At 42.7% G+C, this 27,201-nt stretch overlaps 1 protein-coding gene across 2 annotated transcripts in view; it reads right to left on the reverse strand.

Annotated features, from left to right (window-relative positions):
* The window catches only part of LOC122198849 (myosin VIIA and Rab interacting protein), a 370,836-nt gene that overhangs the window by 199,017 nt on the left and 144,618 nt on the right, over nucleotides 1-27,201 (reverse strand). For both annotated transcript variants that reach the window (XM_042903697.1, XM_042903696.1), the window contains exon 3: nucleotides 17,906-18,127. In XM_042903697.1, the coding sequence (XP_042759631.1) occupies nucleotides 17,906-18,127 (222 nt within the window). The remainder of the gene's footprint in view (nucleotides 1-17,905; nucleotides 18,128-27,201) is intronic.

Below are 27,201 nucleotides of genomic sequence, written 5' to 3' on the forward strand. Positions count from 1 at the left end.
TATTTTTGCCATGCTTCATGTTTAGAGGCAACTATACTGTGCTTAATATTTTATAAAGTAAAGGGAATAGCTATTTGACAACCTCAAAATGAAAACAACATATGGGGCACCTGGGTGGCTCAGTCGGTTAAGAGTCTGGCTTCGGCTCAGGGCATGATCTCACGGTTCGTGAGTTCGAGCCCCGTGTCGGGCTCTGTGCTGACAGCTCAGAGCCTGGAGTCTGCTTCGGATTCTGTGTCTCCCTCTCTCTCTGCCCTGCCCCTGCTCATACTCTGTCTTTCTTTCTCTCAAAAATAAAATAAAAACATTAAAAAAAAAACTAAAAAAAAAAATGAAAACAACATAATAAGAGCTATTCGTTATTATAGTAAAGTATTGCTAAGTGATTTATATACCTTTTCTCTCCTGCTGGTTATAGTAATTTTTAAGGCAAGTCTCATAACTCCCAAATTCAAAAGGATCGAATAACTTTGCCCAGGGTCACATGGTAAAAACGTGGCTGATGATCCAGGATTCAAATGCTAGGTGTGTCTACTGCAGGCTGTGGGATGGAATGAATATAGGGTGGAAAAGAACCTCAAGAGATCACCAATCCAACCCCTTCCTCTGGGAAGTGCTGTCAACAGAGGACAATTCTGGACTTCCCATCAACGTAAGTTTCCAGTGTAGAGGACCACCTTTCGTATACAATATATTTTAGGTTCCGTCACCCCATGTGTGTGCACCACTACGTTAGGGAAGGAAAGAGTTATGGGACAATGATGGTCTGATGGTGGCCACTAGGGCCCCTGAACAGGACTCACTGAGGGTCACCAAGGCACTTTGGGACCCGTGTTCATGGGTCAGCATCCTTTTCCTCTGCAATTAGCCAGTGGCACACGTCATCTGCCTAGAGGAACACAAATGGCTGCTCGTGGCTGTTCCATTCCACTCGAGTTCTGCTGGGTTAGAAAAGAGAGCTTTCCATGATCTTTCTATGAAATTCAGCCACTGTGGAAGATCGGCTGCCTTAACCCCAAAATACGATCCCAGTAACAAGCCTGTGTGGATGCGTCAGGCTGAAGGAAAATGTGAAGAACACACTGGCTCAAGGCAGCCTTTGCCATAGGGTTTTGTTTAGGCTTCTTGGAAGTCTTAACTGAGGCTCTTTCTGTGCATCCAGGGCTCACCAGAATCCAGTACATAAGAAGGCTGGTGAAGAGAGTAGGAAATGGGAGGTTGGGGGGGGGGGTCGATATCAGCATGCTCCACAATCACTAAGGGGGCTCCTCTTTAGGGTCCCCAGAGAAGCCAGCCACACTATGATCATGACATCAACAGCAGTCATAACAACAGTAACTGACATTTGCCAAACACCCAAATGTCAGGCACTGAAACAGGTCCCCTCAACTAAATTCTCACAGTAACTCCAAAAGGAGGGCATTAGTATCCCGTGCCCTTGGCAGCAAGTGGTGGATTTGAACTCAGGTCTGCAATGCCAGCATCCGTCCTATTTCCAACACGGCACAGACTGACTCCTATCAGTAAGTGCCCAACCTGCTGAATTTAGGATATGCTATGGTTTTTCAGCCAATCCCGTCCCATCTATTGAAACAGACCTGTTTAATAGAATCTAATCTATGTAACCTAAGTTATTTAACCTCTTCCTGCTTAAGGGGCAAATAATAGTACCTACTTCAAATATCATTATGAATATTAAAAAAATTACTATTTATAATGCTCGTAGGCCATGCCTAACCTACAGTGTTACGTAAGTGGCTGTTATATAAAATTCTCACCAAATAAAGCTTGGCCCTGCGGCATTTGGGAGAATGGCCATATTCTTCCAGCAGAGAAAAACAGGAGCTCGGGAACCTGGGGTGGAGGGAGACTTGGAAGGCAGGCAACAAAGAAGGTTCCTGCTGTGTGTGAGGGTGTCGAAGGAGGATGCAGGCTTCCAGTCTGAAGCCAAAGGTCTAATGTCAACAGGTACTGAGCTGACAACTGAGCCCTTGAGTTCTATCTTCTCCATCGGGAAAAACGATACTGAAATCGCTAATTGTAGAATAAACAGTGTCAAGACGGAGTTGAACCACAAGATGCATGTGGGGGTGGGGTTGCCTCAACTACGTTCATGTTGAATTCCATCCCAGGAAAGAAATAATGTCCAGGCATGGTTCTGGAAGCACTGCTGCTCAGCAACAAAGAACCACAGATGTTCTCCAAAGAGCCCGAAGCCACCCTGGGCCCTGGCCTCCTGCCTCCTTCCCAGACATCCCAGTGGCACCCTGCACACTAGTTGTGCTGAACCATCTGTGGCTCCCTCAACTTCCCAAAGAGTTTCAAGCTCCGGTCTCACCCCACCTAGAGCACAGATGAACGGCTACAGTCTTACTGGCTTTACAGAAGGTCCAAGACCTAGTTTAAGACCAGAGAAAATAAAAATCGTGCGGCTGATTCATCCAGTTCCCATTTGGTCATGCAGGCACCTACCCTGAGCAAGCCCTTCCCAAGCAGCCACTCCGTCCCAGCACCGAGGCCGGGTGCTGCCCCGCTGCCCACTCCTGCTCTGTCAGGGACAGCACACGGTCAGGGCAGAGTGTGGAAAGACGAAAGGGCCCTCCCGTGCCCCCCACGCCCATTTCTGGAAAAGGAGTGCCCAAGAAAATACGCCTTTAGCGTTCTCACAGTCCACAGGGCTGGTGATAAAGGAAGAGGATTATTTGTTTGCCGAGTAAGTAAATCTTGACCTTGCTATACATCCTCCCTCACCGGCCAGTCCCCAATACATTGCCACATCTTCGTTACCCGTTCAGATATATTCACCACCCAAGCCATAGCTTTCTGTATGCTGTTCGAGCCTGTAGCAGACCTCTGGTGCCAACATGACACGCTCAAAATGCAGCCAGTGCCAAAGCATCACAGCCAGATAGAGCCTGTCACGCCTGTGAGGGTGTCTCTAAAATGTAAACCATGCCCCAGCCCTCTCCCCCAAAATATAAGGAAAAGAAAACCCTTCAGTTAGGGGACAGTAAAAAGAATGCTCAGTACAGTTGCAGATAACGCTTTTCTGGATTAAAAATATAATTTGGGGGGCACCTGGGTGGCTCAGTCAGTTAAGCATCCAACCTCGGCTCAGGTCATGATCTCACAGTTTGTGGGTTCGAGCCCCATGTCAGGCTCTGTGCTGACAGCTCAGAGCCTGGAGCCTGCTTTGGATTCTATGTCTCCCTCTCTCTCTGCCCCTTCCCTGCTCACGTTCTGTCTCTCTCCTTCTCTCTCTCTCAAAAATAAATGTTAAAAATTTTTTTTAAATCTTTTCAAATAAAAAATAAAAAAATATACAATTTGGAAGATGTAACCTGTAGATATTTTTGCTGCTTGTTAATTTCCCTTATGCTAAAAGATAGGGTTCACTCTGATTTACAATATCCACCCCTGCCTACCACCCAATCTTTTTGTTGGCCTCCTCATCTTCCAAGACCCTTCTGACAGGTCCTGACTGCCGTAGAACTTTCCCTGATTTCTCAAGCCAGAATTGATGGTTGTTTCTTTCTCCGAACACATCTTTTATATATGAATTCTAGCAGTTACACAATTAATCACATTGTAAATACATGCTTGCAAGTTTTGGTTATCCCCACCCCTCCTCCGGCCACCCACCTGCTCTCTCGCTCGCTCACTTCAATTACTCACCTACGAGCTCCTTGAGGTCAAGAACCATGTATTATTTATCATTCTATCACTGTGTAAAACAGTGTTGACAAAAATAATGGACATTTATTAAATGTGTTTGGAATGGATTTTTTTTAACAATTTTATTTTTAAGGAATTTCTACACCCAATGTGAAGCTTGAACTTCTAACCCTGAATCAAGAGTCATATGCCTTATTGACTGAGCCCACTAGGTGCCCCAGGAAGGAATGTTTTTGAATGGAAATTCCCAAATGTTAACTCTCCTGCTTCCTCTTGCCTATCTGATTCCCAGGTTTTATTCAAAGGCATCTCCAATAACTGCTTCGATAGCTACAGTTAATCTTTCATGGTCTCATTCCCACTGATAGGATTCATTTGAAGAGAATGGATCTGTGACAGGGTGGTTATTTATTCCTCACCATGCAGCCTGGCAGAGTACTGGTAGAGGGAGGCTGGGTTCAGGACTGAGTTGCTATTCTTTCACAATTTCAGCCACCAATGACTGGTAGCCTATTATGTGCCAGGAGCCGACCCCCGTGCGGGGTTCTGGCTTCCAGGGACTCAACGCTGGCTGCCGAGCTTTTGTCTACAGGCCAGCAAATGTGTAAACTCAGGTGAGTCCCCCAAGCCTCTCGGCTTCAATCTCCTTGTTTATGGGACAGGAAACAAGACTGCCCTGCATATTTTGGCCAGGATCAATTGATATAAGACAGTGCATTCTTGGTTTCTGTCCTAGAAACTGTTCATGTCCCTAAACAAAAAGCCCAAGCTGAAAAAGTTCAGGTGTTGCTGAAAAGTGCTCACCGACAAGGTGCAGAATACAAGACTGGGCTCAAGTTTCAGGCGATGCAGGCGAGCTCAAGGATTCATGGACCCAAGCAGGGGCCAGTTGGGACCTCTGGAATCATTCCTGCCAAAGACATTGTTTCTAAACTATAAAATCTGAGCGACTGCAGGAAGACTGTGTCTTCGCAATTGTTGTAAAAGCCTTGGATTAATGAGACACTCATTCTTGTGCAGGTTGGGAATGGTTGGAGAGAAAGCGTGGCTGCCAGACGAAGAACCAGGAAGATGGATGGGGATGGGGACAGGGACAGGGCTGTCTCTCCTAACTCTTGGCTGGACTCTCACCCCTTCTTCAGTGGGGAGGGATTTGACATTGACATCAGAATTCAGACGTGCAGGCAAACCTTGTTTTGTCATGTTGAGCTTTATTGCACTTAGCAGGCATTGTGTTCTTTACAAATTCAAGGTCTGCGGCAACCCTGTGTCCAGAAAGTCTCTCAGGGCCATTTTTCCAACTGCATTTGCTTACTTCGTGTCTCTGTCACATGTTGGTTTTCTCGCAATATTTCAAACATTTTCATCATTATTATATTTGTGATGATGATCTGCGGTCAGTGATGATAATTCACTGAAAACTCACAAGATTAGCATTTTTGGCAGTAAATATTTTCAAATGTTTATTTTTGAGAGAGAGAGAGAGAGAGAGAGAGAGAGAGAGAGAGAGAATGAATGGGGTAGGGGTAGAGAGAGTGAGCAAGACACAGAATCCGAAGCAGGCTCCAGGCTCTGAGCTGTCAGCACAGAGCCCAACACAGGGCTTGAACCCATGAACAACGAGATCATGACCTGAGCCAAAGTTGGATGCTCAACGGACTAAGCCACCCAGGCACTGGCAACAAATATTTTAAATAAAGGTATGTATACTGTCATTTTAGACATAATGCCATCTCACCCAGGAGACTACAGTAGAGTGTAAACATAGCTTTTATAAGACTCGGGAAACCAAAAAATTCATCTGACTCACTCTACTGTGAGATTCACCTTATTGCAGTTGTCTGGAACCCAACCCACAATATCTCTGAGATGTGCCCACGTTCTGTATTTGTTGAATTACGATGATGTTTATGTGAATGTTCATAATCATATATGGTCGAGTCCATGGCATGGCTTCCGTCATTCCCAATGAATTCTCTTGTTTCTGTTAATCAGGTTAAAGAGAACCTCCAGCTAATGTTAAAAGTGGAATCTATTCTGGGGCTTTGGGCTGACACCTGTTGCCTAGATCGTGGTCCAAGACTGGCCTCAGTGGAGGAGCTGTTTCTCTTGGCAAAAGAGAAGGTCTGTTAGCTCTGGATGTAATACACCTCAACAAAGACATGTGAAAACAGTGAAGTGCTAGGGAGAGGTAAAGTATTGTTATAACAGGGACCATCTTTCATAAGGCCTCTTCATGTCTGGTACGGTATGGCCGGTGATGTGAGGCAAACCAGAGAGACGGGCATGCTCTATCTCTGGAAAAGCATCAAGCATCTGAAGCATGGGTGCTTTCTACATTCTTCTCTCTTTTTTTTCTTCAAATGACAACAAACTGTTCACCACTGGTTCAATTTTAAAGACTATCTTCTAATGTTTTTCTCTGTTAATGTATCATCAGTTGGGGGCCTGGTGGTTGGTTAATTACAGGCTAAAAAAAGGTGCTGCTGGGTTGAAATGACTATTGGCATCAAGATTGAGTGCAAAAATTTAAATATCTAAGTCTAATGGTTAAAAATTGGGGCATTTTTTCCCCTACCATGTCAAGGAGCAAAGTTCATGATGAGGACACCTGCTAGACTGATCAATGTTAGAAGAAAATCCTGCAAAGAACCAATGATTTCTTAAGTTCCTTATCTGTTCCAAGGCCACAAAGTGTGGCTCTCTCCGTGGGGTTCTGTGGTCCCTAGGTCTGGAGTCAACGAACAGAAATGGTGCTACCAGCCTGTGTGACATTTTGCGGGGGTGGTTGAGATCCCCAGATATTCTAAACTGTGCATCATGGTAGCCACTGATGGTTGTCATCACATCCATACCCCCTGCATTCTGGCCAGCATCTTATGATGAGAGTGTCCCAGCATGTTCATGGTGGAAATGCGCTGGGATGGGCCATGATTGGTCTAAGCTGGGGGCTAGCAAACTTTTTCTGTAAGTGGCCAGATAGCAAATATTTTTGTGTCTGTGGGCCATCTGGTCCCCACTGTAACTATTCCCGTGTGCTGTTGTAGTTGAATGCAGCCATAGACAACATGTACGTGAATAAACATGGCTGTGTTCCAGCAAAGCTTTTTTTTATAAAAACAGGTAACAGGCCAGATTTGGTCTGTGGGTCATAGTTTGCCAACTCTTCTAACAGTTGGAATATTACCATTTTCCATTTTCCTCCTTGAACAGATAGTTCTATCTCATCTACTTCCCTTTCAGAATTTAATTTTATATCATATATTTTGATGTTTCAGTCTTATTTATCACCTTGCTATCATTCTTTGTCACAGAAATATGTGTTATAAATTGAATTTAATAACTTTTTTTTTGAGCCTTGAGGCTCAAAGTGTCAAAATACGTATCTTGAATTGAGTTATCAATTCTGATTATTAAGACACAGTTGATCAAGAACATAAACATACAGTATCTCATAGCATATGAAAACTACAAAATTCAACTTTCAGGGCTCATAAATAAAGTTCTATTGGAGTACAAGAAAACCCCATAAATATATTCCAATTCTGATAAATAGCAACAAAACATAAGCATACGTTTATTGGAAATACATCTTGCAGTGAGATGGCTTTTTTATTGGTTCCTTTGTGCACAGATGGGGATCATTTGTTATCTGAACGAGATTGTGTTCAGCACTAGTTTTAGGTCTTCTTTTTAAAAAATTAAGCTCTGTGAAGAAATGGGCAGAAAACATGAATAGACACTTCTCTAAAGAAGACATCCGGATGGCCAACAGGCACATGAAAAGATGTTCAACGTCGCTCCTTATCAGGGAAATACAAATCAAAACCACACTCAGATACCACCTCACGCCAGTCAGAGTGGCCAAAATGAAGAAATCAGGAGACTATAGATGCTGGAGAGGATGTGGAGAAACAGGAACCCTCTTGCACTGTTGGTGGGAATGCAAATTGGTGCAGCCGCTCTGGAAAGCAGTGTGGAGGTTCCTCAGAAAATTAAAAATAGACCTACCCTATGACCCAGCAATAGCACTGCTAGGAATTTATCCAAGGGATACAGGAGTACTGATGCATAGGGGCACCTGTACCCCAATGTTTATAGCGGCACTCTCAACAATAGCCAAATTATGGAAAGAGCCTAAATGTCCATCAACTGATGAATGGATAAAGAAATTGTGGTTTATATACACAATGGAATACTACGTGGCAATGAGAAAAAATGAAATATGGCCTTTTGTAGCAACATGGATGGAACTGGAGAGTGTGATGCTAAGTGAAATAAGCCATACAGAGAAAGACAGATACCATATGGTTTCACTCTTATGTGGATCCTGAGAAACATAACAGAAACCCATGGGGGAGGGGAAGGAAAAAAAAAAAAAAAAGAGGTTAGAGTGGGAGAGAGCCAAAGCATTAGAGACTGTTAAAAACTGAGAACAAACTGAGGGTTGATGGGGGGTGGGAGGGAGGGCAGGGTGGGTGATGGGTATTGAGGAGGGCACCTTTTGGGATGAGCACTGGGTGTTGTATGGAAACCAATTTGACAGTAAATTTCATATATTAAAAAATAAAATAAAAAAAAAAAATAAAAAAAATAAAAAATTAAGCTCTGAGGAAACTTTTCCCTCTACACGGGAATGGAAGCAGTTTGGTTTTTGTTGTTGTTGTTGTTGTTTTAATGTTTACTTATTTTTTTGAGAGAGAGAGAGAGAGAGACAGAGTGTGAGCAGGGAAGGGGCAGAGAGAGAGAGAGAGAGAGAGAGAGAGAGAATCCGAAGCAGGCTCCAGGCTCTGAGCTGTCAGCACAGAGCCCGACGCGGGGCTCGAACTCACAGACCGTGAGATCATGACCGGAGCAGACGTCAGACACCCAACCGACTGAGCCACCCAGGCGCCCCTGTTGTTTTGTTTTTTATAGCAATGTCCTTCAACTTTGAGCCCCATCTGAGTTATATGCCAAAAATCACATGGCCACCTACGACCCAATAGTACCTTTAGTGGCCATTCAGGTCCTCCTTTAATTTGATTGAAACTAAAGACGCAGAAACCACCTGCCCTACAAAAGGGGTCGCTTCTCAGTTCTTAGGTACGACAACATGTTTGTACCACTCCTGGCCTTTGCCCAAACATCGCTTATACCCTCATATCCTCTACCATGCCTGTAGACCTGCTCTTCTCTTTCCAACACATATTTAACTAATGTCATAGCTGAAAACCTTTCTGTTTTCTACACAACAGGGATCTTAGAAAATTAGAAACTCAAGAACTCTTTCTTTCAGGCCACACTTAGTAGTCAGGCCTGCCAATTTCGAGACACCACATGTAAGTGTGGAAGATAGGAAACATGGAAGAAACAACAATATCCCCTTCTTAGTCCCATATCAGGGTGGTCACCTGCCTCTACTCTTTCTTGGTCTAAAATTTCTATCTTGCAGCTCTGGTTGCATTATGTCTACTGTAGCGGATCTGGTTCTTTAGGTTCTGTTTTAAGCCATAAAAATGAATTCTGGATGACTTCTGTGAAAAGGTAATTTAATGGAAAGATCCGGTGGCTTAAAGAACTAAGGGGAAAGTTGAACATCCAAGACTTGAGGTGGCAGGACCAGGGCTCTCACTAATGGGAACATCACCCCTGGTCAACATTTGGGACGCTGTCATGTTGGGATGACTCAACTCTAATCGTCCTCAATCGATGTGTTGCTCCACCCAAGATTCAAATTCCCAGAGAGGATCAGATTGGCATTGTCAGGGTCATAGGCCTGCTTATTGAGGTGGTCCATCTACCAATGTTTCAACATCCTAGGGTTTCTTTTCTCCTCGCTTTGCCCAAATCAATGCCTGCCTTACGACTGCAACCCGAATTTCACCAAGTGTCTGTGGGAAACACATATGTCAGGTCATCTTAATAACAATTCCAACGGTATGGGTTCTGTGTCTCCTCCTGGATGAAGCAGGACATCAGCCTCCACCCACGGTATGTCTCCTAGGTGTTTTTTGGAGTTCTCGGGAAGTCTTGCAGGAAGTCACTAGTGGTGTGTCCCCCTTCCAGCCCCTGCTAACGTCCAGTTGTAGAGAAACCACTGGATTTCTGCTGCCAAGCCCTGCTCTCCTGGGCAAATGCCAAATCACTGTCCAGCTCCCCTCAGCGCTACCAGGGACAATAATCCTTCTTGTGCTTGAGCTTCTGTCCTCAAAGGACAGTGCCTCTCTCCCCATGTCTATATCATACATTGTGCCCTAAGCTGCAGAGCAACACTGTTGAGTCCCATGTTCCATGGTGAAAATGGCTTCTTTGCTTCTGCCTGTGGCTCCCTCTCTCTCGGGGGCCAGGCTGGACAATATATGATGAGGGGTCCCATTTTACTTCTCTCCTTTCCACTTCCCATCTCCCATTGTCCTGCCCTCCTTGAAGGTCCCGTTCTTAGTTAAGGTTCCCCCCCCCTCCCCCCGCCAAAAGAACCAATAGGAGATTATATCCACCTATCTATCGATCTATCTACCTATGTACTATCATCTATTGAGAGAGACATTTATTTTAAGACATTGGCTCATAGGACTATGGAGGCTGGCAAGTCAAAAAAACAAAACAAAAAAACAACTCCTTAGGGTAGACCAGCAGGCTGGAGACTCAGGGAAGAGTGGCTGTTGCAGCTAGAGACCACAGGCCATCTGCTGGCAGAATTCCTTCTTCCTTGGGGAAATCAATCCTTTTTCTCGAAAGGCCTTCAACTCAGGGGCTCACACATAATGGAGGGTAATCTGCTCTACTCCAAGTCTACTGATTTAAATGCCAATCTGATCTAGAACATATCTTCACAGCAACATCTGGACTATTGTTTGACCAAATACCCAGCGAGCGTGGCCTACCCAAGCTGACACATAAAATTAGCCATCATAGCTCCTTATGTAAACACACTAATAAAACCCATGGTTGATGGTTGTCAGCCTAATAATGTATCCTAAATGCTCATTGTGAATACTGCAGATTTAATCAAAGCCTACTAAACTTTGTATATCAAAGTAAATCTTCTTTTTTAAAACCTGTTAGAATGATGTGTTCAGAGGCCACTGGTTTACCAAAAATAGCTCAAGTATTTAGTTCATGCTCTTAATGTTCAATGTCACACAATGTCATAGTCTGTATCTTCCCTAAAAATGCAGGCTTTCGGAGATTCAGTCAGTCATTCAACGGATACAGTACCCACTCGACCCTGATGGCACAGATAGGATACACGTTAGAGTGACACATCTCAGGTAAGTGGGGCTGTGAGGAGCCCAAAGGGCCAACGGGACGGGAGTGCCGTGTGGTGGCATGGGCTGTGAAGCTACCACACCTTTCCTCCTTCCCTGATGTTCCCTCCCGTGTCTCAGTCTGTCCTCACTGCTCTGGCTGTACAGGAAGTGCAAATGTGCACGTCAAGAGGAACTGAAATCTACACTATCCCTTTAACACCGTCTGGGAGCACAGGCTGTCCCCTGCTTCTGCAGACTTAAAAATAGGGTCCAGGTGGCTGGCTGAGCAAGGAGGCCTGCCGGGCAGCTGAAGGAGAGGGGCCCAGAGGCTGCATTCCTGGGGAGATTGTAAGGAGACTCCTGAACTTGAGACTGACAAAGTGACCTTGGCTAGCCACTTGGTCATTCCACATTTCAGACCGCCCTGCCTCTAAAACGGGGCTAATCTCTTGCCCTCTCTCAGAGTTCTTATGAGGGTTACATGAAATAATTCATCTGAAAAGGCAAATTCAATCCCATGCCCTTAGTAGGCACTCTTGATATATTTGTTATTTAATGTATTCATAGTAAAAAAATCAGTGACCAAAATTTAGATGCTTAGCTTTCACTGGGGACAATTTATAGTTTTCCAAATTCCCAACTGCCTCATGATTCAGGTCACTCTGACAATGATTAGTCTGAGTGCTGCAGTCACAGTCTCTGTGGAGATCTGTTATAGACAGGCTGCTATCCGTAACCTAAAGTGCCCGTTATATGGGCCTTCAAAATACAAGTTCCCTTTGACGGGTCCATTTTCCCTGGGAAGCTGGGTGGTTTTAGCTCCGTGGTGGAAAGCAGGGTGCTGTTGGGGGAACAGCAACAATGAGGTGATGGGCGAGAGGATTTGGAATGGGAAGGCGAGAAAGGAGCACATCCCAGATTTCATGTTTGCTTTATGTACACCTGGTTATAAAAGCACATGCGTAAAACGTGGGAAACTTGGAAACTTATTGGAAAATAGAGGTAAGAGAAAAATGATTTATCCATATGTTATCTCCCAATGCCAATGTTAACAGCATTGATAGTGTATTCCCTTTCAGTCTTTTTTGTTTCTTTTATTATATGGCAATTATATTGTACACACATTTTTCATTGTAGTTTTTTCTAATGTTTATTTCTGAGAGAGAAAGAGAGCGTAAGCACACTCGGGGACAGAGAATCTGAAGTGGGCTCTGTGATCACAGCAGAAAGCCCCATGGGAGACTCGAACTCCCCAACCGCGAGATCATGATCTGAGCTGACGTCGGATGCTTAACCGACGGAGTCCCCCAGGCACCCCTACGTTGCAGTTTTTAATATAATGTTTTAATGTAAGAATTTACCCTTGTAAATTTGTATTTGCTAATACAATGTATACACTACTTTAAAGGCCTCATCATAATCTATTAAGTTGAATATGCCCTAATTTTCTTCCACTGTTCTGCTGTTGGACATTTAGCTTACTTCTGTTTTTGTATTACAAATAATTCAGCACACCTCATTTTTGTGCAGTATTCAAAAATGAAATGACTGGGTTCAGGGGCTTGGACATGCTAAAGGCTCTTGATACGTGTCGGTAAAAGATAATGTCCATTTCGATTCCACCAGCAATGGATAAGGGTGCCTTTCTCAGTCTGCCGTCATCAACACTGAGTAGAATGGTGAAAAAAAAATCACTAATTTAATGAGGAAAACAAAACTACTTGAAGCATAAATCTCTACCCCCTTGCGTTCTAGTGAAGTTCAATATTTTCCAAATATTTGCTCCCTTGTGAATGTCTTTATCATATGATGAGAATTTTTAATATTACTGTATCTTCCTCAGGGATATTGCAAATCCACTGGGGTATCTCTCAAACATACTGTGGAGTTTATACCAAAAGGTCAGTAATGCTAGTTTATGAATCATGTGGACTGTGTGACGACCCAAGGAATAAATGATCAGGTAGAAGTAAAGGATATTCAGCTTCAAGTGAAAAGAAACGAAGCCTTAAGTTGTCTCAGAAAAAAACAAAGCAAATGACACAAGCATAATGAGGAGATGTGTTTTGATTTCAATTCCAAGGATAATTTTTTTTTTCTCACTCCCTGACAACAATCTCCCAAATTGGTCTGTGTTAAAGATAATAGCACAAAGTGACAAAAATCAGAGAGAACAATTTTTATAATGAAGCAAAGAACTAGGAAGCCAATTTGTTCCCAAGGAAAATAGGAGTGTTGTTCTTGAATCAATTTGACCGCAAATGACAGTGGCTGGGAAGCAAGGTCTGGGCTCATTCTGAAAGTTTTGTTTCCTGTAGAAGTTCTTAAAATGCAACTACTATTACATCCTTATTTTTAGTGTTTGGATAAATCTATACAAGAAGTTGTTGAGAAGATCAATTTACATATATATATGTATATACATATATATATGTATATGACGGAATGATTCAGTAGTATCCAATTGGCTATATAATCTCTAAAATAAGTAATCCATCATTCATTCTATAATAAATTCATCTAAGGTTTGTTAATTTCCCAAAGTTAAAAATTCTAAACTGACAAAAAAAATATATTTTAATGCAAAACATATGAAGCAAAAGAACAGATGATGAACTAACCAGCATCATAATTTTAGCAATGACCATTAAAAGGGAATTTTCATTTAAAATTGAAATATTTTTACTGTAATAAATAACCAAACAGAACACCAGGACATGAGACAAAAAAGAAGAAAGGTGAATTTACAGATTCTACTATTTTTACAGAGACTAGACACAATTTGGGTCCTCCCTGATGAACCCTACATTTCTAATCCAAATCGCTCATTTAGAACTACACCAGAGACAGGCTCAGGTGCCTGATAGTCATTTACTTCTGATGCAATTTGTTAATTTTTTTTTTGCATAAATGTCTACCCTCGACTCTTAGCCCCTTAATTTTTTGTGGACCAGAATTCTTATCATTATAGTCATTCATGGCTCCATATGCATATGGTATAGCCACTGGATAAACAGCTTGAAATTAAACCAATGCAACAAAAATGAAATTAATTTACATAGGAAGGGAAAAAGCACATCATGGCCAGTGGGCAGTGAAAAATGGGTCTAAATGTGGCCTCACCAAAGTGCTCACCTCTGCAATGTCACAGAGCTATCAACCATTTCATTGAGATTTCACACACACACACACACACACACACACACGCACACACACACACACATGCACACACACACACGGAATGTGTTCTTCATAGATTTTGACATATACAGCGATTTTAAATCTCACTGCTCGACTGTGAATCTACTGGAAGAATATCCAAAATAAAATAAATCACTTCTAGACCAAGAGGTGAACTTCAGATTGCCCCAGGAGTAGAGGAACCAATGAACAACATGGAGGGAGGCACAGTGCCCACGATGCCATCCCCCAGCATGACACCAGCTTTTTGCCAGGTAAAATCTGTATTTAGTCTCCGTAATCTCTTGTAAACTATTTTTTTTTCCTGTTTCAAGAGACTGGACAGGCTTTAAAAGCTGTTACTAGTCAGAAATTTTTCAGACATGATTCAAGTCACAGTGGCCCTTAAATGCTTCACATGATGAATTTAGCTGTGTCTGTTGTGTGGCAATGAGGAGTTACACAGCCTGTTAGTACATCAGAAAAATAAACTCTTCTGAGGCATCCTTCAAAATGTAAAAAAAAAGACCGTCAGCCCACAGGTCCTACATCTGAGGTGCTTTGACCCAGGCATACTTCTCTACCACACTGGGCCTTAGAGAAATTTCTAGAAGCAAAAACCTGCCACATGCATCACGGGTTTTTTCCCTAAACGAGTTCCTATGACGAACTTGAAGAAAACAGGGAACAAGCTCCACTTTTTCATCTCCTTTGATTTCAGACAATATTATTACAATCCTAAGACTCCCAGAAATGTCCCCACATGACGTTACACAAGATTAAAACAGAAAAATTCCCAACTTCTCCTCAGGATCCTCTTTCTGCCAACTTTGATTAAACAAGTGTGGGTGTGTTCTATCTGTGCTAGACGCACTGAATGTGGATGACTTCTCAGGAATCCCCACCCTTCTTTAAAAAACTAATGGGAGTAAATTTACATTAGTTTTTGGGATATCTTTCAAGGTATCCCTTCTACAAAGGGTTCTTTATTTTCTGACGTCCTTCTTTTGAGACTCAGGGAGTTGTCACGCGATGTTGACATGAAAATGATACAAGATTCAGGTCAATGGGGTCACCTGAGCCTCCTGCCTCCTCTTTCGGTGGCTCAAAATGTAAAATGGAAATTTAAACTATAGTCTTATAAACCATTTGCTGCCGTTTATGGCTCATGTTTCAATATCTGACTATTCCTTGAGACAATCTAGGAATAGTATAAATGAAACAGCACAGCATTCAGTCAGCAGACTGGCTCTCAAGGCAAGGTTCTTCCATTTATCAGTGATATGATCCCGAGGCAGTATAGAACCCACTTAACATCACTACTGTTTAAGGAAAGCAATGTGCCATTCAATTGGAGCTGATAACAGACCCATACACACAACTTGGGGTGGATGTGGGGTTGAAAGGCTGTGATTGCATGTTTTATTGCTATTAGCTGTTGAGTAAAGGTGGCGATTTTTCTGATCCACCAAGAAGAGGAAAAGAGAAAAACTGAAAAGAAACAAGATCGTGCAAGAGCTAGTATTTCCTGCTGTGTGGAGATGAATACATGAAGAATAGTACAGAATAGCATATTTTGATGACTGCTAGAGTCTCAATGCTTTGAATTTCAATGATGCCACAACCTCTTGGGGATCAAACCCGAATTCTTCACCTAAACCGACCTAAATTCTACATGCCACTGCAAGAGTGCTCTGTCCCGGGCCCTCCGCACACCTTGTGGGATCTTTTTGGCTCATGGCACACCCTGTCCAAGAGTGCCCTGTGATGCCTCTTCCCAACCTGAGTACCATCTGGGGCCCCCCTGTTTTCCAGAAAAAGAAACACTCTCTGGATCCCTTCTCTTTAAAATTCCTGAAGTCTCACCTGTACCATGCATTTGGCTGCTTTGGAACATTGTCCTGTTCTGTTACTCAACCCACAGAGATGTGCGTGTCTCCTACACGCCGGGCTCTGGTACTCCAAACGGAGTTGAAGGTATTGGCCACAGACTAGGCTGGTCACGAACGCGGGTGCGGCGCTGTGGTGCCGTGGCAGGTGTTTGAGCCAAATGCTGTGTGGCGCCCGCCCGGATACACAATTGTGATATCCGGCCACACCACACTCTTCTACTCCTTATTGCTATCGCCTCCCGGCCTGCTAGTTCCTCCTCCTTGCTCAATGAGATTATGTCACCTGGATCACCATCATACTTCTGCCATCAACCTGGTCACTTTGGAATCCGTGTGCACCTGTCTTCTAGTCCCGTGGCTTCCTCAGCTAGACCTCAACCTCCTATGCTCATGTTCACCTCCCGATGGATCCACTTCGGAGACCATTAATTCAAACAGCTTTTCCCGTACACAAAATTTTCTCTGCTAAATACCCCCATGGTCACAGTTCTTCAACTTTACCAGGGACTTCTAGCTGACTGACCTCTTCGTTCTCTTCCCACCATCTACAGCTCCTTTCTGACTTTCCTTCCTTCACCATCCAGATTAGTCTATCGTTTTAATTTCTACATTTTAAATATCTTGAACTCCGTATCCTTGCATCTGTCCTAAAGTTCTGAAACGCAACCCCCCCCCCCCCGCCCCGCCACCAATCCAGGAAGAGCCCGGCCGTCTACTTTCCTCATGTCTATATATGTGAGGTTGAGCACGGCTGGAGCAAAACACACAGTGATCCCGTTGGTTGCAAGTACACAAATCAATGATTAGAACCCAGCTCCAAAGCCTGGGTCTCCAACTTCTGTTGCACATAATCTCTTCCGACAGGCAACTCTCTTGTTATCAGCACTTGACCTTAACCCAACTTTACCGAGAAAGGGAAGGCACAGGATGTACCTCTTTGCATCATCCACTCTCAATCGTAGGCTCACGTACAACTCAAGTCTCCCCCTCCTCTTTGTTGCCACAGAGCTTCTCCTCCTCCTACCAAGGAGCTGCTATATGGAGACTCGGATGGATTCCTTGCTCTGAAAGTCATACGCAGAGCCTGGGCAGCACCCCACCCTGGGTAATGAGTGCTCAACAAACCCCATTTGCTTCAGTTGGTATCTCTGGTATCTACAGCTCAGAGACAGATTCCCTGGGGATCGATCCCAAGGGCGCTTGGCAGTCATCCGCAGTAACTAGCTTTACGGGAAAATGCTGGGACTTGATACGTTAAAGGATGGAAGTGAACAAACGAAGCAGGAAGAAAGAAGGAAAAGATGAGGGGGGCAGGGGCTCCTGTGTGTGTTCTTGGGACCGGCCAGACCCCATCTTGCTCACGGCGCGAGGCATTATGAAGGACGCAATGAATACGAATGTGCCTGGCAGATGCTGGGATCAGCAAAGATTTAAGAATTCCACAGGAGAAACGCCAGACCCTGGCTCATCAGGCTTACCGGTTTCCAAATACTCAATGTATCAAACCAATGCTCTGCCAGTCACTGAGGGAAGAATAAAAATACGTGTCCCCGTGAGACTCCACGCTAGCCGTTTCCCTCACGTGGAGACCATCATCCCCACCCCACTTTCACGTTAGCATTGCTTTTTCATCTTTTACCATCCTGCCCTTATTTCTTGTTTCCTGGGAAGCTTTCTCCAAACCCTAGAGCTGGCGGCCCCGTGCTCTGTGCCCCCGCAGCCGAAGGGGTTACTGGTCAGGCCGGACAAGAAGCGTCGCCCTCCCTCGTTCTGTGAAGGGCGCGTGGCGTCCCGTGCACCTGGGCCATCTCTCGATGGCACGCGGTCAGGACTCTCGTCCTGCCCGGCCGGCCTCTGCTGCTCCCACCCGGCTGAAGGAAGACGGGGCCACCAGCGGGCCCCTGACGAGCCCACTCGGCCACTCACCTGGCCTGCTGGCAGACGCAGCAGATCCACACCTTCTCGTGCTTCTGGTAGGAGCAGCAGCTCTTGCAGACGTTGAACTGACAGTCGGCACACCGGCGCTTGGTGTTGACCAGGAAGGTGAAGGGCGAACAGCAGCGCATGCAGCAGTGGTCCACGAACTTCTGGTGCTTCAAGAGGATGCTGCACTTGCTGCCTTCCTCGGCCAGCTTCTGCTTCATCTCGCTGGGCCAGCAGGTGGGGGGGGGGGGGGGAGAAGAGAAACAGCGCATCCGGTCAGGACGCTCTCTCTGTAAAGCACCCCCCGCCCCGGGCCCCCCCACGGGCCGCGCCGCCCTGGACGACCTGCCCTCCAAACGACAAACTCCAAGAGACCAACTGCTTGACGCGATATCCAGAGAGGAGCCCTACTGGTGGATTAATTCTTGCGCACTTCTGCGAGTCGCATTTTCTACGAGAAAGCCCAAGAGCCTCATTACTTCTGTTTCAGACAATAGGTTGAGATACAAATTATCATAAAACTAAGCACATCCTTGAAAAATAAAACCTTTCACTTAATTAATGCCTTTCTAAAGGAGCAGGAGATCATCCATGCTAAAACATTAATTCTCACAACAGCCCTGCTGGGAATACGATAAATGCAGCCCCGGTCCTCTTTAACCTCCCCTGAAACTAACGCACCCAGGGATTTTAAAAGCTTTCAAATCGATGTAAGTCAATAAAGCTTCCCCGGGTGATGGGCAAATCCCAAGCACTGCTGATTCAGAACTGGATCAAAGACAATCCTTTCTTCCAAAGAGCTCACGGTCATACTGGGCACACGGCCAGCCATATGAATGCAAAACACCACGCTGCCTGCCTTTCTGTCTACACTCAGGGAGAAGGGAAGAGAAGCTCGGAGAGGCAAGGATGCCCCCAAACAGGCCGAGTTACTTAAGGAAAAACTGACCGCAAGTAGCCAAGTTACTGTGACCTGGCAAATTTGAGTGGTTTTCCTGCCACAAAAGTGGATGCCCACAAACAGTAACAGCAAAGTACCTCATTTTTCCACCCTCAGTCTGTGATGGTGCAGTTCATTCCAGATAAATCTACGATGTATGTGGCAAATACTTTCTCCCGTCTTGCACTTGTCTTTTCTACATGCCATATGGTATCTTTCATCATTTAGAAGTACTTCCTTTTTCTATAAACCTCTCAGTCATACAGCCCCTGCAGTGGGTTGAATGGTGGCCCCCAAAAGGTATGTCCGTGCTCCCACCACCATAGCCTGAAATGTGCCTTATTTGGGGAAAAGGGTGATGTAATCAAGTGAACAGTCTTGAGGTGTGATCATCCTGGATTACCCTGGCGGGCCCCGAATCCAATGAGAAGTGTCTTTATAGGAGACACACAATGGAGAAGACAATGAGAAGATGGGGCTCAAGTCCTCAACCGTCTTGGCCCGTAGGCTGCCTCCCCAGGCCCACCACCAGCCATGATGCTGTCCCATCTCTGCACATCCAGGCTTCCTCCTGACCCCTTTCTTTCCAGGGGCCTCCGTGGCCCACCCGACCAGAAGCAAATTCTCAAAATCCATGGCCTAAATGGTGAACAATGGCTGCGTGGATAGGAGTTGCCCTTGCCTGACACATTAGGGATGGGAATAAATTAACCAGGACACAGGTAAGCAGAAAGGACAAATATTAGAATTACCTGTATTCTACTACTCAGAGCTATTTTAGCTTCCCTCCCTTCTTCTTCTTCTCCCCAATCCCCTCTCTTTCTGTTGCCTCTCTCTCCTCCCCTGCCTTCTTATTTTAAAATGGTATTATATATACTGTTTTGATCTTGAAGCCTAGGAAATGGTCTGTTTTGTTTCGATTTTCAAGAATGCTGGCATAAAGAGGTTCACAGATTTCTCTCACGACTTTAAGACCACTGCTATATTTGTAATCATGTCTCCTTTTCTTTCCAAATATTGTTTAGTTGACCCTAAGCTTTTTTGTCCTTTGATCAGTAAGTTGTGAGGTCTATTTATTTTATTAATTTAAATGAAGGACTAGCATTTGGTTGCTGGTCTATGTTGCTTATTTATTTTCCGCCGCAATAAAGTCTAGTCGCACCTTTACCACTTCTCCCTTCTACTGGTTTTGAGTTTGCTCTATTCTTTTCTTCTTTCAATTGAAGTATAATTAAAATACAATATTATGTTAGTTTCAGGTGCACAATACAGTGATTCAACAATTCTATACATTAATCACTGCTTATCATGTAAGGGTGCTCTTAATCTCCTTCACCCATTCCCCCCCCAACCCCCGCCCTGCCACCTTCCTTCTGGTAGCCGCCAGTTTGTTCACTATAGTTAAGAGTCTGTTTTTTGTTTCTCTTTTTTCTTTGTTTTTTAAATTCTACATATAAGTGAAATCCTATGTTATTTGTTTTCTGATTGACTTACTTCAGTCACCATTACACCTTCTAGATCCATCTATGTTGTTGCATATGGCAAGATCTCATTCTTTTTTATGGCTGAGTAATATTCCATTGTATGTAAATACCACATCTTCTTATCCATTCATCTATCAATAGACACTTGGGCTGCTTCCATATCTTGGCTATTATAAATAATGCTGCAACAAACACAAGGGGGCGTGTATCTTTTCAAATTAGTGTTTTTGTTTTCTTTGGGTAAATACTCAGTAGTGGGATTACTGGGACATAGGGTATTTCTATTTGTAGCTTTTTGAGGAAGCTTTATACTGTTTTCAACAGTGGCTGCTCCAGTTTGCAATTCCATCAACAGTGTACAAGGGTTCCTTTCTCTGCACATCTTCACCAACACTTGTTACTTCTTGTCTTTTTGATTCCAGCCATTTTGACAGGTGTAAGGTGATATCTCATGGTTTTGATTTGCATTTTCTTGATGATTACTGATGTTGAGCATCCTTTCGTGTGTCTGTTGGCCATGTGTATGCCTTCTTTGGAAAAGTGTCTATTCAGGTTTCTGCCCATTTTCATGGGCAGAAATAGATTTTGTATTATTTGTTTTGGGGAGTGTGTTGTTAACTTCTTTCTGTATTTTGGATATTAACCCTTTGTTGGACATATCTATCATTTGTTAATATCTTCTCTCAATTCAGTAGGTTGCTTTTTTGTTTTACTGATGACTTCCTTTGCTATGCAGAAGTTTTTTTATTTGGTGTAGTCCCAATAGTTTAATTTTCCTTTTGGTTCCATTGCCTTAGGAGACATATCTAGAAAAATGTTTCTATGGCCAATATCAAAGAAATTATTGCCTGTGGTCTTTTCTAAGAATTTTATGATTTCAGGTCTCACATTTAGATCTTTAATCCATTTCGAGTTTATTTTTGTATATAGCATAAGAAAATGGTAGTTTCATTCTTTTGCATGTAGCTGTCCAGTTTTCTCAGCATCATTTATTGAAGATACTGTCTTTTCTGCATTGCATATTCTTACCTCTTTTGTTGTAGATTAATTGACCATATAAGTGTGGGCTCATTTCTGGACTTTCTATTCTGTTCCACTGATCTATGGGTCTATTTCTGTGCCAGTACCCTACTGTTTTGATTATTACAGCTTTGTCTTGAAATCTGCGATTGTGATACCTCTAGCTTTACAAGACAAGACTGCTCTGGCTATTTTGGGGCCTTTGGGGGTTCCATACAAATTTTGGGAGTATGTGTTCCAGTTCTGTGAAAAATGTTGTTGGTATTTTGATAGGAATTGCATTAGACCTGTAGATTTCTTTGGGTAGTATGGATATTTTAGCAATATTGATTCTTCCAATCCATGAGCATGGAATATTTTTGCATTTGTGTTGCCTTCAACTTCTTTCATCAATGTTTTGTAGTTCTCACCTCCTTGGTTAAGTTTATTCTTAGATATTTTATTATTTTTGGTACAATTTTAAATGGGATTGTTTCTTCTTATCCTGGTACTTCATTACTACTGTGTAGAGATGAAACAGATTTCTGTATATAATTTTGTATCCTGAGACTTTGCTGAATTCATTTATCAGGTTTTTTTTTTTCAGTCTTCAGGATTTTCTGTATATAGTTTTTTCCCTAACTTCTAAAAAATAAACCTTAAAAAAGTAAAACACACTTACTTTTAATAATTTAACATATTTCCAAATATATGGATTTTGTTATTGATTTTTACCTTTACTTTTTTTTACATTTTTATCAGAGAAGAGGGTCTGGAAGAAGTGAATTCTCTGGTACTTGTTAAGACTTGCACGATAGCCTACTACAAGCTCTACTGTTGTAAAGTCCATATGTGTTTGAAAAGAATATTTATTCTCTATCCATTGAGAATAAGACATTAAATTCTCCCATTATAATTGTGGATTTACCATTTCTCTTCAATTCTAGTTAATTTTTTATGTCATGTTTTTTAAGACTATAATGTGAGGTGCATCAAGTTTCATAAATGTTATGTACTTAATGAAATATTCCTTTTGTGATCACACACAACCCTCTTCATCCCTAATAATGCTTTTTGTCTTAAAGTCTGTCTTATATGTATAGTCTATATTAGTTATTTTGTTAATATTTTAGATTTTTGAAACTGATGGTGTGCCGGGGTATATCTTTTTATACCTCTTCACTTTCACCATATGTATCATATTTCAGATTGGGATAATTATAAGCAGAATGTAGCTGAATCTTCTACTTTCATACTGTATGAGAATCTCTTTTCCCATGAAAGTGTAAACCATTTATATTGAGATTACTAATACATTTGGATTTATTTCTACTGTTATATCTACTGTTAATTCTATCTAATGTTATTTGTTTCCTCTTTTTCTCCTTTTCTCCTTTCTATTACATTGATTTTCTTCATTGTCTTTGCTTTCCCAAGCATGATCTGGCATTTTATGTTCTTTGTTACTTCTTTTAGTGGTTACCATGCATATTGGGATTAACACCTACTGTTAACAGCTTTCCCCTCATCAACATCGTGTTAATTCCCTCTAATGGTCTATGTTATTATTGAGAGTGTTTGGGTTCGATCTTGGTTTGTAACTGCAAAAATTATTCTTAATATTGTTCAGCCATAGTTTTAGCCACCCCCCGTGATGCAGTCTGGGACCTGCTCTCAGACGAAAAGCCCTGAACACAGGAAATTCTGGGGCCATTTCCTTCCTCCAAGTGGCAACATCCCTCTCATACCTCTTGGATTTGGTTGCAAATGGGGTGCTGTGCAGTAAATGGTTTTGTGTTGTGCCCAGAAAATATACTTTTTATCTGCAAGAGGGTTGGTCCAATAGGAGACTACTTCGTCAATACCAGAAGCAGAATTCATTTACTATTTTTTAAGTTGAAATTTGTATAGATTTATCCACATTTACAGATTTCTTTGTTCGTCATTTCTTCTTGCCTCTGATGTTTCCTCTCCTGTTAATTTTTTTTTAATTGCTGAACTTCTTGCAATTCTTCCCACAAGGAAAACGCGAGCAATCTTCATTTGCTGCAAGTGTCTATTTCATCCTTAAAGTGGAATGATGTTTTAAATGGGTATGGAATCCTAAGTTGACAGTTCTTTTCCAAAAGCACCAGATAATATTAAAAGAATTAGTCCTTTTTTTTTTCTGACATCAAAAGTTGTAATATGAAGTTTGTTAGTCTGATTATTCCTTTGTAGGAAATCTCATTTTTCTCACTGGTTACTTTTGAGAGTTTTTATTTTGTTCTTGTTGTTGTTGCTGTTGTTATTGTTGCTGTTGTTGTTTTGTTTTTGTCTTTGGTGTTCCGTTTGGTGTTCACTATAAAGTGTCTAAAAGAGGATTTTTTTGCATTGTTCTGCTTGGAACTGTTGGTAATTTTTTTAAAGCTTTCATTCATTTTATAGTATTTTTTAAAATTTCCTTTGAGAGAGAGAGCACATGCATGAGTTGGGGGGGGGGGCAGAAAGAGAGGGAGAGAGAGAGAATCCCAAGCAGGCTCCGCACTGTCAGCATGGAGCCTTATGTAGGGCTTGAACCCGTGAACCGTGAGATCATGACCTGAGCCGAAATCACAAGTCAAATGTGCAACTGACTGAGCCACCCAGGAGCCCCAAAGTTTTCACTAATTTTAAAGAATTTTCCAATTATAACTTTGAGTGTTGTCCCCTGCTCTATTTTCTCTAATCAGTCCTTCTGGAATTCTATGTCAAGCCTTCCCTGTTCTTCCATGCCTCCTAATCTTTCTGTCATCTCTTTGTATTTCTTTTTTTTAATTTTTTTTTTCAACGTTTTTTATTTTTATTTTTGGGACAGAGAGAGACAGAGCATGAACGGGGAGGGGCAGAGAGAGAGGGAGACACAGAATCGGAAACAGGCTCCAGGCTCCGAGCCATCAGCCCAGAGCCTGATGCGGGGCTCGAACTCACGGACCGCGAGATCGTGACCTGGCTGAAGTCGGACGCTTAACCGACTGCGCCACCCAGGCGCCCCTGTCTCTTTGTATTTCTGAGATACATTCAGGACACATATTTTAGTTCTAGCTTCTAGTTTAGAAATTCTTTCTTCACTCACGTTTTCTCCATTGTTTAACTCTTTTGAAATTTTACTGACTTTAACTTTCATTTCCAGAAGTTGTATTGATTTTTTTCCCACTGAAGTTTGCCTGTTTCCTCTCTTTTGTGCAAGTCAATACAAGTTCTATTGATTTTTGTAAATCTTTTAAATTATTTTAAACATACTTCCTTTATACCCTCTTCCTGATTCTTACATTATCTTAAATTCTGAGAAGGAGTGCTAATTCCTCTACTGGATGTGTCTATTAAGTCTTACTCAGGGTGAAGTCTCTGCTTTCACGGTTTATCACTTTGATTGAGGTCCTCGTCAGCCAAGCTCACTCCTCCTGTGGTGCACCTGTTCTGTGCAGGTGTCATGGCAGAGCGGCTATGCACCTGCTTTCACGGGGCATCACAGAGAGGTTATTGATTCCAGACCAGGTTCATACTCACTTCTCAGCTTGGAGAATCCTGTGCCACATGAATAATAAGATTCGGATTTTCAATCCCGTGTGTACTGCAGGATTGGGGCTTTGAGGCTTGATTTCTTAATGGAGAGTTCTTTTCTTCCACCCAGGGGTCTAGGCAAAGGTCATCTGCTTTGTAGTTCCCCTAAGCCAGTGAGTAGAAATTTCCCGGGTGCCCCCCTCGCTAAGAGTGAAACCCTCCAATGCTGAATGTTATACATGTGTCTCACTTCCATCTGCTTGTCCTCCAAAGGCTCAAGCCACATCTCCTGCTCCCGTACAGAAATTAACACTGCAGTCACTAACCGTCAGAGCCTGTAGCCCCTTCCTTCCCTTCTGACTAGGCTGACCACTCTGGTTTTACTTCCCTCTTTACTTCCACCCTCTGGGAGTTTCCCTTTTTACTTTTCCCCGACTTCAAAAAAATTCAGATATACTTCCACATGCCATAACATTGACCCTATTAAACGGTTTGAGTGGTTTTTAGTACATTCACAAAGGTGTGTAACCATCAGTACTATCTAATTCCAGAACATTTTCCTCATCCTCGAAAGAAACCCCATACCAATCAAGCGGCCACTCCCCACTGTTGGCCTCCCCACCCAGCCCCTGCCAACCTCTCGCCTACTTTCTGTTTCTATGGATTTGCCTACTCTGGACATTTCCTACACATGGAATCATTCCATATGTGGTCTTTTGTGTCTGGCTGCTTTCTTTGCACATGTTCAAGGTTCATTTATATTGTAGCACGTATCAGCACTTCATTCCTTTTTACTGCCAAAGAATATTCCATTTGTGGATGCACCATATTTTATTTACCCGTTCATACAACTGATGGTCATCTGGGCGGTTTCTGCCTTTTGGCTATTACAAACAATGCTGCTGTGAACATTCGTGTGTGAGTTTCTGTGTGAATCCATATTTGGAATGCCGGGGGTGGAATTGCTGGGTCGTATAGTAACGCTATGTTGAAGCCTCTAAGACAGTGGCCTCTCTTCCAAATCACTACATCATTTTACATCGCCACCAGCAATACATGAGGGTTCCAGTTTCTCCACATTCTCACCGACGCTTGCTATTGTCTGTCTTTTTAATTATAGCCATCCTAGGGACAGTGAGGTGGTATCATATTGAGGTTTCCATTGCATTTTCCTAATGACAGATAACGTGGAACACTTTTTCATGTACTTGTTGGCCAGTGGTACATCTTCTTTGGAGAAAAGTTTATTCGAACCTTTTGCCCTCTTTAAAGTTAGACTATTGGGGCAGCACCTGGGTAGCTGTTGGTTGAGCATCTGATTCTCGGTTTCGGCTCAGGTCATGATCTCATGGTTCATGAGTGGAGCCCAGCGTCAGGCTCTGGGCTGACAGTGTGGAGCCAGGCGCTTGGGATTCTCTCTCTCTCTCTCTCTGTCTCTCTCTCCCTCTCTCTCTGCCCTTCCCCTGCTTGCACTCTCTGTCTCTCTCAAAAATAAATAAAACAAAAATAAATAAACCTTAAAAAATAAATTAATTAAAACAAAAGAAGATAAATTTATTTGGCTTTTTTTGTTGTTGTTTATAAGAGTTTTTTTTATGTATTCTGGACATAAGTCCCTTACCAGACACATGATTTGCAAATATCTTCTCTTTCTCATATTAAATCTTGTATTTTATTAGTGTTTTTTGGACAAAGAAGGATTGCACTAGCTTATCCTACCTTGCTACTAGAGCTGGAAATTTATGTATGGTTTTATAACTTCATTTTTCACTTAACAGCAATGTATCATAAACATCTTTCCATAACAACTCAGGAGTGTTTGCAGGTCAATTTTCAGGTGTCCTGAGCTGGCTTAAACACTGCCAGGATATGAGCAGGACTACCTGGTCTGCATAACAGTGCCCAATACTTACTTGTTGCTTAAGTAATGGGCAGATGGGGGAGGCTGAATCCAGAATTAGAAGGGGATGCTACATCAGGCCAGCTGATCAGTTATACTTGGCTGGCCAAAGTATTTACAGGGAAACAAGTAGAGGTTTTTTGTTTTTTTTTTTCCCTTAAGGCATGAAGATGTTGTTCTCTAGGCTCTCAGATTTAGAGCAGAAGCTAAGTCATTGACAGCTCTGACATCTGTAAACAACATAAGAACAGTCTCAGCAATTGACCAGCTTCTATTGATATTTCAGAGACACTAAATTAAATGGGATGAAACATCCAGGAAGGAAACTCTTTGGGGATCAAAAGAGCTCTGTGAAGTCAATCCACAGGATCACTTGAGCTTGATGAGTTTTGTTTCCTGATACACAGGGCTGCAAACTCCAATGGCATTTTAAAAGTGAGTATCTAATAAGAAA

This window comes from Panthera leo, chromosome C2, assembly GCF_018350215.1.
Source record: "Panthera leo isolate Ple1 chromosome C2, P.leo_Ple1_pat1.1, whole genome shotgun sequence".
Taxonomy (NCBI): Eukaryota; Metazoa; Chordata; class Mammalia; order Carnivora; family Felidae; genus Panthera; species Panthera leo.